At 43.4% G+C, this 13,626-nt stretch overlaps 1 protein-coding gene across 1 annotated transcript in view; it reads right to left on the reverse strand.

The window, feature by feature from the left end:
* Nucleotides 1-453: 453 nt before the first annotated feature.
* The window catches only part of KLF12 (KLF transcription factor 12), a 258,249-nt gene continuing 245,076 nt past the window's right edge, over nucleotides 454-13,626 (reverse strand). The window contains exon 6 of the mRNA XM_087726921.1: nucleotides 454-3,037. Coding sequence (XP_087583047.1) covers nucleotides 2,856-3,037 — 182 coding nt within the window. The 3' untranslated portion in view covers nucleotides 454-2,855. The remainder of the gene's footprint in view (nucleotides 3,038-13,626) is intronic.

Here is a 13,626-nt window from a genome sequence, read left to right on the forward strand (position 1 = left end):
TGGGAGTTGAGGCCCACAAGTCTTAAAGTTGCCAAGGTTGGAGAGCCCTGATCTCCATGGCTGTGTGAGCAGTTCAGATGAAAGAACTATGGGTTGTTGTTGTAGATATGCATGTATGTATTTGAGCTGTGGTGGGTGTATGTATGAGTTGGCCACCCATTCCTTCCACACAGTGGTGGGATTTAAATAATTTAACAACCAGTTCTCTGGCTGGCTAGATGTGGCGGGGTGGTCATGTGACCAGGTGGGTGTGGCCAACTTAACATCACTCATCACACCCAGCCCCACCTCCCAGACACTCGCCTCAAAGGCAGAGGTGGGATTCAGCAATTCTGACCAATTCAGACTAATCCCACCACTGGCTAGCTCCAGCCCTGCCTGTTTTTTGGGCCATTTTTCACCTGTTTTGGGACTATTTTTCACCTGTTTTTCAGGTGAAACTGAAAAACTTTTCAACTGTTTTTGGGCCATTTTTTTGCCTGTTTTGGGGGCATTTTTGGCCCAAACAATGGGCCAAAAATAGCCTGAAAAATGGACAGGGCAGAGCCAGCCAATGGTGAGATTAGCTGGTTCACCAAACTGGGCAGAATTTTAAAAACCGGTTTGCCTGAACCGGTCTGAACCGGCTGAATCCCACCTCTGCTTCCACACTATTTCCAAAGGCCCAGTTATATGAACAGATGGCTACCACTTGAATCTCAACCATCTTAATTAAGACTGAAAAACCAGAGCTGTCGGTTCACATTTAGTTACTTAGACACAGTGGCCCACAAGATGCTTGCTCATTTACGTCAGTCTGCCTCGTCTGTTGCATCTAGAGACAAGAAGCAGCCGTTTCTAGTCTGGATGACCAAAACAGGTGCAGTGGTTGGCATTTCTTAGGGGAATTTCAGGAGAAGGACGCCCACTTGTTCACTTCCTTCTAAAATCCTTTGGAATCAGTTTATGCCATCTCTAAAAATGGCTCCCTGGCATGAACAGGGAGCCATGGGCCCCATCACCCACTACCTATTTCAGGAATGCCTGGCCGTGGTTCTTTGTCTAACCACCTGGGCCTATGCCCAGCCCAACCCAAATTAACGATGACTAAGTCTCACTGGCCCCATATCGTCACTCCATGGAGTTCGTTTAAAATTATTCTTGCCAGACCTTCATTTTAGGAACGGGAAGTGCTTTGAGAGCTCTTGAAATTCCATTTCAATGCTCTCCTTTATTCTGATGCATTAAATTCCCTTTTGGTCACAGAGGATGTTCACTTCAAAACTTAGATGCTACAATCCTAAGCACAATTCTACCACAGGGGTCAACTCAGTAGGAGAATTCACACAGAGAGCGAGAGAGAGAGAGGGACACACACACAGAGCCTACACAAATTATAACATCAATTAATGGATGATCATGTGAGAGTGAACCATCAAGGACGGTCTAGGACAACTTGCTGTGGCCAATTCGCTGTGGGACAAAAGTTACACTAATTTTGTCTATAGGGTGGAATAGAATTATTAAAGAAAGGATACTGAAGGAGGGACGAGATGAAAAGTGAAGGACAAACACTGACATGTTTTTTTAAAATTGTTTTAAATAATTGAATTGTTGAATTGTCCCACAACATGTTGTCCCAGGGTGAGTTGGCTGTGATGAGTTGTCCCACAGAGAGTTGATCACAGGGAGCCATCCCATTCCGATCAAGGATCCACTCCCATAGAACAGAAGGTTTATTATGGCAATGCATGGACAGGGCTAATCAATGGAGTTAGTTCTCCTGTGCAGTTGTGAATCAGCTTATTGAGCAATCCAAGAATAAGAGATGGCTGGTTGAACATCTGTTACTTTCAGGGAAATATGCAGAGGACTGATACATTGGTTTAGAAAGGGTGGGACCAATTTCGGTTTCTATTATGTGTCCAAGTCTGGTTTTAATGAACTCTTTCTATTACAGAGTAAGCAAATGGCTATAAAACGGGGAAAATCATACTGAGATATTACGGATGCCTGTTTTACAGATTCCAGCAAAAACAGAAAAGAAGAAAAAAACAGATTTAGGAAGTTTTAGAAGGATTAATGGCCTCTAAAGTCCAGCATAACAAGAAAGAGGTAAATATGTACAAATACCACCATCTTTATTGCATAAGTGTGCTGAGAAATCTTTTTTTTTTTTCACTTCAAGGAGCTTCATTTTTTTTTTCTTTCAAAAAATCCCTCCTCTTTCCAGTCTGTTCAGCTGGCTTAGGAAATTGTTGGGCAGGATGATATTCTGCAGTGTTTTAACAGGGGGGGGGGGGAATGAATCATGAACAACAACAACAACAACGACAACAACAACAACCAAATGAAAAAAAAAAAAAGAAGCAGCAGCAGCAAACGAAGAGAAAGCTCTGGAGGACTTGTTCTTTTTCTACAGTTTATGACATCCAGTCTTCGAAAATAGCAGAAATTCTTCAGGAGAAAAAAAGTTGGGATGGTTGAGGAAAAAAAATAAAATACAAGCCATAAATACTTTTTTTTTTTTTTGAAAACGGCGCGGGTTAGAAAATAATGCCCAATCTCGATGCATTCTGGCGTTTATCCTCAGCAAAAGATAACGCCCCTGGGTCTGTGCTGGACAGCCTGCTTAAGGTGGAAGGGAAGATTGTAGCATTCTCATTCCTGCTTCTTTGTGAATGTGGGACAACACCAAATGCCCCTTTTGTGCTAACACCATCAAAACAGGATCCAGTCCTGCTGAATGCACTGTAGTTAAAAGAGACCAGCTCTTGAAATTTCCTAGGTATATATATATATATATGAATATATATATATTCACATACATATATATATATTTATATATATGTATAGACAAGGTAGCATTTTTTTTTTCAGACCAACATGTGCCTTCGGCGATGCAGTGCCAAATGATCTGAGCGGGAAAAGCTTCGGTCACAGTCCGCGCACTTGAACGGCTTCACTCCTGTGTGTTTGCGGTAGTGCCTCGTTAGTTCATCTGAGCGAGCAAATTTCCACGTGCAGCCTTCCCAGGTACATTTGTACGGTTTCTCCCCTAGGGGAAGGAAGCAAAAGACAGAAAGAGAAAGAGGGATGTTATTATTGGACTCAGAGAGGGCGGTAGGTGATATCCTGAAAAACCCAGAATGATCAGAGAAAGGCAAGCCCTTCATGGTATTGGACCTGGGTACTTGAGAGACCGCCTGCTGCCAATTACCTCCAATAGACCGATCAGATCCCACAGATTAGGCCTCCTCCGAATTCCATCCGCCGGCCAATGCCAACTGGCGACTACCCGGAGGAGAGCCTTCTCTGTGGCTGCTCCGACCCTCTGGAACGAACTCCCCATGGAGATTCGAACCCTCACCACCCTCCAGGCCTTCCGCAAAGCCCTTAAAACCTGGCTGTTCCGACAGGCCTGGGGCTAAAGAGTTTTTGCCCCCCTTCTCGAATGGTATGGTTGTTGTGTGTTTTTTAAATTTTGTATTGTTATGTCTCGTCTTTTTTATCCCCCTGTCTGTACCCCCTTCCCTGATTGAATTGTGAGCCGCCCTGAGTCCCCTTCAGGGAAAGGGCAGCATATAAATATAATCAATCAATCAATCAATCAAGTTTGCATAGAGTTTGGTTATTTAAGAGACTTATATGTCCAGGAATCTAATGAGCTGGATCACAGCAGCAGTGATAGCAACAGCACTTAGACATATACCGCTTTACAGTGCTTTATAGCCCTCTCCTAGCAGTTCACAGAGTCAGCCTCTTGCCCCCAACAATCTGGGTCCTCATTTGACCCACCTTGGAAGAATGGAAGGCTGAGTCAACCTTGAGCCTGGTGAGATTTGAACTGCTAAATTGCAGGCAGCCAGCAGTCAGCAGAAGTAGCTTGCAGTACTGCACTCTAACCACTGCGCCACCGTGGCTCAATAAGAACATAAAAACAATAAAAACCAACATTCAACTCTCCCCCAACTCATAGCATGCTAAAACAGCACTCCCAAGCTCCTAAAAAACATAATTGTTGGGCTCCAGCCTCATCTTGTCCCAGCGGAGAGATAAAGGTTTCCCTCCCCAGTTGTGTCTTACTGAAGGGGGCAGTGCTCAACTGTGTTTGTTGGCTGAGTGAGCCAGTGTTGTCTGAAGACATTTTCCATGGTCATGTGGCCAGCATGGCTATGCTCCAAAGGCTCATGGAATACTGTTACCTTCCTACCAAAGTGGTACCTATTTATCTATTTGCGTTTGCATGCTTTAAAACTGCTAGGTTGGCAGGAGCTGGGACAAATAACGGGACATCACCCATTCTACCTGACAAGCTCCGTGTCTTTAACTGATGAACCATTACACACACACACACACACACACACACACACACACACACACAGAGAGAGAGAGAGAGAGAGAGACAGACAGACAGACAGACAGACAGACAGACAGACAGACACACCACTTGGGGGGTTATAGTTCAACAACCTTCCAAAATTGGATTTATGTTGCTATGACTCTGCTGTTGAGGTCAAAATCAGTTGCAATCATGAACTGGCTCCAAGAGAGATCTAGCATAGATTCCACCTATGTGATGGTGCAGGAAGCACAGTGGCACAGTGGTTAGAGTGCAGTACTGCAGGTTACTTCTGCTGACTGCCGGCTGCTTGCAATTTGTCAGTTCAAATCTCACCAGGCTCAAGGTTGACTCAGCCTTCCATCCTCCCGAGGTGGGTAAAACGGGGACCCAGATTGTTGGGGAAAATATGTTGACACTGAAAACTACTAAAGAGAAGGCTGTAGAGCACGTAAGTTTAAGTGCTATTGCTACGTAGTACCATTCAATGTTGGAAAAGAACTGCAAGAGATCCATCAATGGAAACTCAACTGTTAATTGGCTAATCCCAGCACCTTTGACCACTGAGACTGTTGACTGGGTGAGATTTGCCAGGCAATAGCATGTTGGGTTTTTGGGTTGGGTAAGACAGGGAGGGCAAAATTCCCATATCCTCAGAAAAATTTATGTCTTGAAGTATTCCCAGAGCTGCCCTCTGCTCTTCTTCTGAGTACACCCTCTTTCCCCCTTTCTCGTGATTCCTGCTTGAATGCCAACGAAAGCTGGTCTGACAATAATTGAATCATCCAGATTTCCTCAAAACCTCAAGAATAATAAGCAAGAGACAGACTGGGATTTCTATCATTAGCATTGCACAACTGTCCGAGAGGGAAATAAAACAGTTGCTCCTGAGAACACCAGTTTGAGTGGTGAGATCCGGGATTGAAATGACCACAATACATGAATAGTAGCAATAGTGTGGGCTGCAGCCCTGCCGTGGAGACTTTATCCTTCCCAATAGCCAAATACGGACAGATGCTTGGAATATTTTAATTTGTATCTGGAGGTCCACGGCCCAGGGTGCAGGGATTTGGCAGCTGGAAGGAGAACAGGCCGAAACTCCATGACAGATGGCGAGCTCTTTTTGACATGTATTGTGACATACCCTCACCACAAACAGCTGGCCAGCTATGCCACCCAAATGAATCAGGATGTCATATGACTTGGGGGAAGGTCCTTGTAGGATCTTTAGAGGCAACCTAAGGAAGGAGCAATGCAAATCAAGAGGGAAGTATAAACACGAAGGTATCAGCAGCTCAAGTGTTTAGACTAAACTGATCCAATATCTTCAGTATAGATTATTTAATCTGATGCTCATCCATCTGTTCTTAAATCAGAAAACTAAACAGCTTAGTCACTGCATAGCAGGGACTGAAATTAACGGGAGGAGAATTAAATTTCCTTCAATTGAATTCATCTCTTGGTGATTCTTTGACCACGTCAATACAGATTTCATATCAATAATATTGTGGTGGCTTTCTGGGATGGTTTTTGACTTTCCTGGAGGTCTCATACTGTTGACACAGTATTAACAGTGGAGGCCTTCAGGTTTCTGGGTTCTATAAAATCTGAAGACTTAAAATGGACACCTAATATCAAAAATGTCATCACAAAAGCACAACAAAGAATGTTCTTTTTGCGCCAATTCAGAAAGCTCAGACTGCCCAAGGAGCTGCTGATACAGTTCTACAGAGGAATGATTGAGTCTGTCATCTACATCTCTATGACTGTCTGGTTTGGCTCTGCAACCAAACAAGACACACAGAGACTTCAATGGATAACTAGAACTGCAGAAAAAACAATTGCTACCAACATGCCTTCCATTGAGGACCTGTAGACTGCACAAGTCAAAAAGAGGGCTGTGAAAATATTTACAGACCCCTCACACCCTGGACATAAATTGTTTCAACTCCTGTGGACCCACAGCTGACTTTTGACCACCAGTTGTCAGCTGTGACCAGGGGGGCATTTGCCCAGGTTCGCCTGGTCCACCAGTTGCGGCCCTACCTAAACCGGGAGGCTCTCGCAACAGTCACTCGAGCCCTTGTGATCTCTAGGCTGGAATACTGCAATGGGCTCTACATGGGGTTGCCCTTGAAGTGCATCCGGCGACTGCAGTTAGTCCAGAATGCAGCCGTGCGAGTGATAGTGGGCGCACCACGGTTCGCCCACGTTACACCCGTCCTCCGCGAGCTGCACTGGCTACCTGTCGGTCTCCGGGTGCGCTTCAGGGTACTGATGACCACCTTTAAAGCACTCCATGGTAGTGGATCTGGGTACTTGAGAGACCGCCTTCTGCCGATTACCTCCCTTCGACCAATTAGATCGCACAGACTGGGCCTCCTCCGAATTCCATCCGCCAGTCAATGTCGACTGGCGACTACACGGAGGAGGGCCTTTTCTGTTGCAGCTCCGACCCTGTGGAACGATCTCCCCGTCGAGATCCGTACCCTCACCACCATCCAGACCTTCCGCGCAGCCCTCAAGATCTGGCTCTCCCAGCAGGCCTGGGGATAGGTTTCCAATTTACCCGCCCGAGTGTTGATTGCTGAACGAAAGTTGTGTTTTATTATTTTTCCTTTGTTCACATTTTGTTTTGTCTTTTGATACTGCACCCCCCTCCCTTGTGATTGTAAGCCGCCCTGAGTCCCCTCAGGGAAAAGGGCGGCCTATAAATCTTAATAAAATGCTAAAAAAATGCTAAAATGCTACCCTCAAAACGATGCACACCAGAACAACTAGGCACAAGGACAGTTTTTTTCCTTCATGCCACCACTCTGCTAAACAGCTAATTCCCACAAGACTGTCAAACTATTTACTAAGACTGTATTACTATTGTTCTTCTTATCTTTCCTATTACCAATCTCCTTCCCTACCTATGACTATAACTTGGTTGCTTGTAACTTTACGATTTATATTGTTTTATTCTGTTTCCTGGTGTGATTTATGCTGATTGCTTATTTAGTATCCCATGACTACCACTAGGTGTTGTATCTTATGATTTATGATGAACGTATTTTTGTGATGACTATGATCATGATTTATCACTTATAGTTTTTATGTACACTGAGAGTTTATGCACTGAAGACAAATTCCTTGTGGGTCCAATCACACTTAGCCAGAAAATAATTCTATTCTATTCTATTCTCCAACCAAGTCTCACCAGTCTTGTCCCTGCTTAGCTAGGGAGCCCCACAAGTTTAATCGGATGGTGCTACCTGTTCACCAGTATATATGTAACAAATCATATGCTTAATGGGAAAGAACCAGTAAAAACTGAGTTCTTAACAAGTCTCTTCCTGTCCATTTGTCCCTATGTTTTGTGTGTGTGTGTGTGTGTGTGTGTGTGTGTATTTATAGATGTCAAAGCATTTGTCTGACAGGGAGCCATTGAGAGGGGCTTTTCTTCCCCCTACTCCCATGCCCATCATCCCTGCCCTCTCCCTTCTCCCTCCCATGCACTCCTCTTTCCCGCCCTGTCTACAATTCTGGCACTTTGCCCCAAATCCACCAGTCGCTTTCCCACTGGTCCACTGGAGGGCGAATGTCACAGCTGGCTTTCCAGAGGAAGCTGTGAAGGAACTGACATCAGAAACGATTGCCGCTCTAGGATGCCACACTCAACTCTCCTTAATGGGCCAGGCATTCCAGAGTTATGCTGGAACACACACACACACACACACACCAGGGGTACCTTATCTCGCCCCCTCAGTATTTGTTTCCAGAGGGTAAGTCATCTGTGCACCAAGGTTGGTTGAAATTGCTTGTGGCGCTTCAGAGTTATGCTGGAAACATACATACATACCAGTGGTAGGTTTCAAATTTTTTTAGAACCTCTTCTGTAGGTGTGACCTGCTTTGTGGGAGTGGCTTGCTGGCCATGTGACCTGATAGGAGTGGCTTGCAGGCCATGTGACTGAGTTGGAGTGGCTTGGCAGTTATGTGACTGAGTGGGCGTGGCCAACTTGTAAAATGTGGTGAAACTCACTTAACAACGCTCTTGCTTAGCAACTAAAATGTTGGCTCAGAAACTCTGGCGTTTGAAACACGTAAGTCTTAAAGTTGTCAAGTTACAAGACCCTTGCGCCCTTAACCCTTTAGAAAAAACACCCCCAGGGTTGTCCAAACTTGATAGCTTTAAGGCTTGTGGACTTCAACTCCCAGAATTCCTGCTCCAGTCATGTTGGCTCAGGAACTCTGGCATTGAAGTGTGCAAGTCTTAAAGCTGTCAAGTTACAAGACCCTTGCACCCCTCACCCTTTAGAAAAAATCTGCCAGCAGTGTTCAAACTTGACAGCTTTAAGACTTGTGGACTTCAACTCCCAGAATTCCTCCTCTCGCTCTTCATCTTGATGATGTGCGGATGGGCGGGGGGAGGGAGCTGGAACCGGTTCTAAACGGCACTGTAGATTTGTGGAACCTCCTCTATAGAAGAGGTTAGAACTGACAAGAACCCACCCCTGATGCATATATATGTATGTATGTATGTATGTAAGTATGTACGTACAGCCATATATGTACTGTATGTCCATATATAATATAATAAAAATAAAATAAAAAGATAGATTTATACTGGTCCTGCATGAAAAGCTTTATTACTAGTTCAGATGAAGGCAATTCTTCCTCCAGTTCCTCTTTTCCAACAAGGACCAGTGAAAAAGCTCACCAACTTGGATAAGAACGGCCCTTCTTGGTGGTGGTTCTCCAGGAAGTTACATTCATATAGATTATGCCTCTATGCATTTAGTTTTCTGTTCTTTTGTTAGTACAGCTAGTTAGTACTACAGTTTTACTACAGTTATGGAGACACCTATCTATGAGTCTGTTCAAGTATTGTTTGAAAGCAATCCCAAATGCAAATCCTGAATTAGATGAAGAAACATGTCTTATCTGTCCCTACAACCTTACTTATCAGATCTCCTGAGGGAGTCCGCATACAAGACATGCAATAACTTGTAAGGTTGTTGTAACAGAGTTACCTTACTCTAGAGGTTCATCTGAACCCAAGTGGAAGTTCAGAGATTACACAAACTAGAGTTTATGAGAAATTCAGATTTACAATAGGTGGATAGAGAACTTTTGTCTTTGAAATTGTCAGGTTCTCTAGCCCCCTTTGCTACAGCTGAATTTCTTTCAGAACAGATGGTCTTCTCTTCATTACATCGACATTTTGACAATTTAGTGAAGAAAAAAAATGGTGCTAATGTTAATAGCAATAGCGCTTAGACTTATATACTACTTCACAGTGCTTTACTGCCCTCTCTAAGTGGTTTACAGAGACAACATATGGCCTCCAACATGGTGGTCCTCATTTCATCGACTTCGGAAGGATGGAAGCCTGAGTCAACCTTGAGCCAGTCAGAATCAAACATCTGGCTGTGGGCAGAGTTACCTGGCAATGCTGCACTCGAACCGCTGTACCACCATGGTTCTTGTTATGTACAAGGTTAAACTGGTTTTGGCTTATGAAATAAATGTTTAGATCTTGTATAAAAATTAAGTTTAACACCCGAGGGAAGAGTATGGACTGTTCTAAACCTTCCTTCCCATCCTTGCTAAAAAAAGTCTATGTTTTTCAGGCTCAAGAAAGGGAAGGCATCAGGAACTAGAAAACGATGGGTCAGAGAACAAAGAAATGGCGAGGTGAAATAGATGCAGATCATGATTGCCCTATACTAATACTAAAAAAGGACTAGGGGTGACATGATAGCAGTGTTCTGATATCTCAGGGACTTCCACAAAGAAGAGGGAGTCAAGCTATTCTACAAAGCACCTGAGAATAGAACAAGAAGCAATGGGTGGAAACTAATCAAGGAGAGAAGCAACCTAGAACTAAGGCGAAATTTCCTGACAGTGAGAACAATTGATCAGTGGAACAGAAGTTGCCTCCATAAGTTGTGAATGCCCCAACACTGGACATTTTTAAGTAGATGTTGGACATCAATTTGTCTGAAGGGGTGTAGGGTTTCCTGGCTAAGCAGGGGGTTGGACTAGAAGATCTTCAAGGTCCCTTCCATCTCTGTTATTCTATTTCTATTATTTCTGTTACATCTACTGACTGACCTACCTACCTACCTACCTACCTACCTACCTACCTACCTACCTACCTACCTACCCACCTTCATCTATCTATCTATCTATCTATCTATCTATCTATCTATCTATCTATCTATCTATCTATCTATCTATCATCTATATATCATCCATCTATCTATCTATCTATCTATCTATCTATCTATCTATCTATCTATCTATCTATCTATCTATCTATCTATCTATCTACCTACCTACCTACCTACCTACCTACCTACCTACCTACCTACCTACCTACCTACCTACCCACCTTCATCTATCTATCTATCTATCTATCTATCTATCTATCTATCTATCTATCTATCTATCTATCTATCTATCTATCTATCTATCATCTATATATCATCCATCTATCTATCTATCTATCTATCTATCTATCTATCTATCTATCTATCTATCTATCTATCTATCTATCTATCTATCTATCTATCTATCTACCTACCTACCTACCTACCTACCTACCTACCTACCTACCTACCTACCTACCTACCTACCTACCTATCTATCTATCTATCTATCTATCTATCTATCTATCTATCTATCTATCTTCAATAGGAAAATGTCTATGGAGATTCTCAGTCATCTGGGTTGTAGTTGTTCCAAAGGTGCTTTTCCAAAAGGCAACTGGATTTTCTTGTTTTTTTTTTCTTAGAAAACTTCCCATCTAAGAAAGGTCTTCGATTTTGACTGAATAGTGTGGAATGGAAGGACTTCTTTGCGGTCATCCAGTGGTTAGCACAGATGAACCCCCAAGTGACTTCAACGATTATCAGAGGGTTAATGACTGACCTTCAGAGTACCAACAACTAGATTACTACAAGGAATATAAATCCTTCCATTCCCCACTATTCAGTCAGAACTGAAGAAGCTTCTTGGATGAAAAGCGAAACATTTTTCAAAGGAAAAAAAAACAAAGAAAGCCCATTTGCCTTTTGAAAAAGCATCTTTGGTTCAATTCAATAGAAAGCTTTGAGAGCACACTTGCAGTACAACATGGCATAACCTTTTGCCCCGAGGAGATTTAACACTGAATTTTAATAAAAATTATGTTACGTTTAAGGCCAGGGTAGGTCCTCGGCTTCCCTTTCCCCTTCTTCCCTCTATTATCGTGGCCACAATCCAAAAGAGGATTTATATTTTCACCACATGGAATATGCGATGCTTAATTCTATGCTGGATTGTGAGTCATATGGTTACATGTTCCAGAATTGGTTTTCCCTAGTAAATTTTTGGCTTTTCCTGCCAGAACAATCCATTTCCCTTTTTTTTCTCTTTTTTCCTTTGCTATTATTGGGGTAAGTGCCCTCTAGTCAGAAAGGAAGAAAAGAATGAATAATAAAATAATATAACAGTGGCAGGAGTAGAATCCTTCCATCTCACTGCAAAGATGACATTTTTTGCTAATGGATTAATGGTGATTTTTTTTTTTAAATTGGTGGTCATACTTTGGCACTGATTTTGCCCCGTTTAATTTTTAATCTTGATTTTTAATTTTGAATGTTTAATTCTATTAGCTGGTCAAAGTCCAGCAATATGTATGGAGGTTTCTCTGTTGAGTCATTTATTAAATCCATCGCTTCCCAAGAAATCTATTGATGTCTGCCCTGTCACATGATTCCCCTTCCAAGGAAGGTATTAGTCATAACACTTAGCCTTTTCATCTCCGGTTCCTGCCCATTGGATGGCTGCCATAAATGCATCCAGGTTTGAACCCAGGTCAAATGTCCTCCATATTAGAGGGGATGTACCTCTACTCATATCCTCTGAGGTGGGTTACCAATTTTTTTACTACCAGTTCAGGTGTGTTCCTGCATGCGCAAAAGCCTCCAGGAGGGTGGGTGGAGCTTCCCACCGCCACTACTACTGGTTCGGCTGAACCGGGCCGAACCGGCAGCAACCCACCTCTGCTCTGATATGCCAAACCATTTTGGTATTAAGAAAAAAGACAAGAGTAACTGAGAATCACTAGGTTGGTAGCCCATGGCATAAAGGTAAAGGTAAAAGTTCCCCTTGCACATATGTGCTAGTTGTTCCTGAGTTTAGGAGGTGGTGCTCATCTTTGTTTCAAAGCCAAAGAGCCAGCGCTATCCGAAGACGTCTCTGTGGTCATGTGGCTGCAGAGGTGGGTTCCTACCAGTTCGCACCTATTCGGTAGAACCGGTTCGTCAAATCTACCGAACCGGTTAGAAGAGGTTCCACCAATGGACCCGGAAAGCAGGCCACACCTACAGAAGAGGTTCCAAAATTTTTGGAAACCCACCACTGATCCTTGGATATGATTATTCTACACTATCAAGCTCATATTTATAAAACTCAGTGCCTCTGTGAAAGGTAAGGATGACTACTGCGTTTGTGGTGCAATCAGAACATTGTGTGTGTTGTAGTTGTTTTAACGCAAACCAAAGATGCCTTTAAAAAAAGCAAGTTTACATCATATTCTTATGCATGCCAGTGCAGTGTGTGAGGTAATTTAAGGTGGTTCTGACAAGTGTCGTCGGCATCTTCATATCCGGTCACATGGGCGGCAAGACACTCCCATCCGGTCACATGGGTGGCAAGCCACTCCCACAAAGGAGGCCACACCCACAGAGTAGGTTCGAACAATTTTTGAAACCCACCACTGTGTGGCTGACATGACTAAATGCCAAAAGCACACGGAACGCAGTTACCTTCCTACCAAAGTGGTTCCTATTTTTCTACTTGCATTTTTTTACGTGCTTTCAAACTGCTAAGTTGGCAGAAGTTGGGACAAGTAACGGGAGCTCACTCCATCACCTTTCCAATCGACAAGTTCAGCATCTTAGCCACTGAGCCACTGTGTCTCTTATGCCCATGGCATAAGAGCACCCAATTACTCTCTTTTTTATGACCTTGTAGTCCCTATTTAAGGTATAGATGAGGCAACTGGATGGAGCTGAGTATTTACTAACCGGATGCCCTTCCTGACACCTATGCGGAGTTCACAGCAGATATATTTTTTTCTTTGCACCCTAAGAGAGAAGCACCTGTCGCTATCTAGGATTGAACTCTCAGTCTTCCCAATGGGAAGCCGTTGTGTTCACCACTGGGGCACCTCACCGCTCTAGCATAAGAGCATGCAATGCCAGCCCTTTAATATTGGCCGCACTGCCTGAACTATGCTCTTCTGGATTAGTAAAGGTGAAGATGCAGTAA

This window comes from Thamnophis sirtalis, unplaced genomic scaffold (genome assembly GCF_051295495.1).
Source record: "Thamnophis sirtalis isolate CommonGarterSnake01/CBP01778 unplaced genomic scaffold, rThaSir2_p1.2 scaffold_12, whole genome shotgun sequence".
Classification (NCBI taxonomy): Eukaryota; Metazoa; Chordata; class Lepidosauria; order Squamata; family Natricidae; genus Thamnophis; species Thamnophis sirtalis.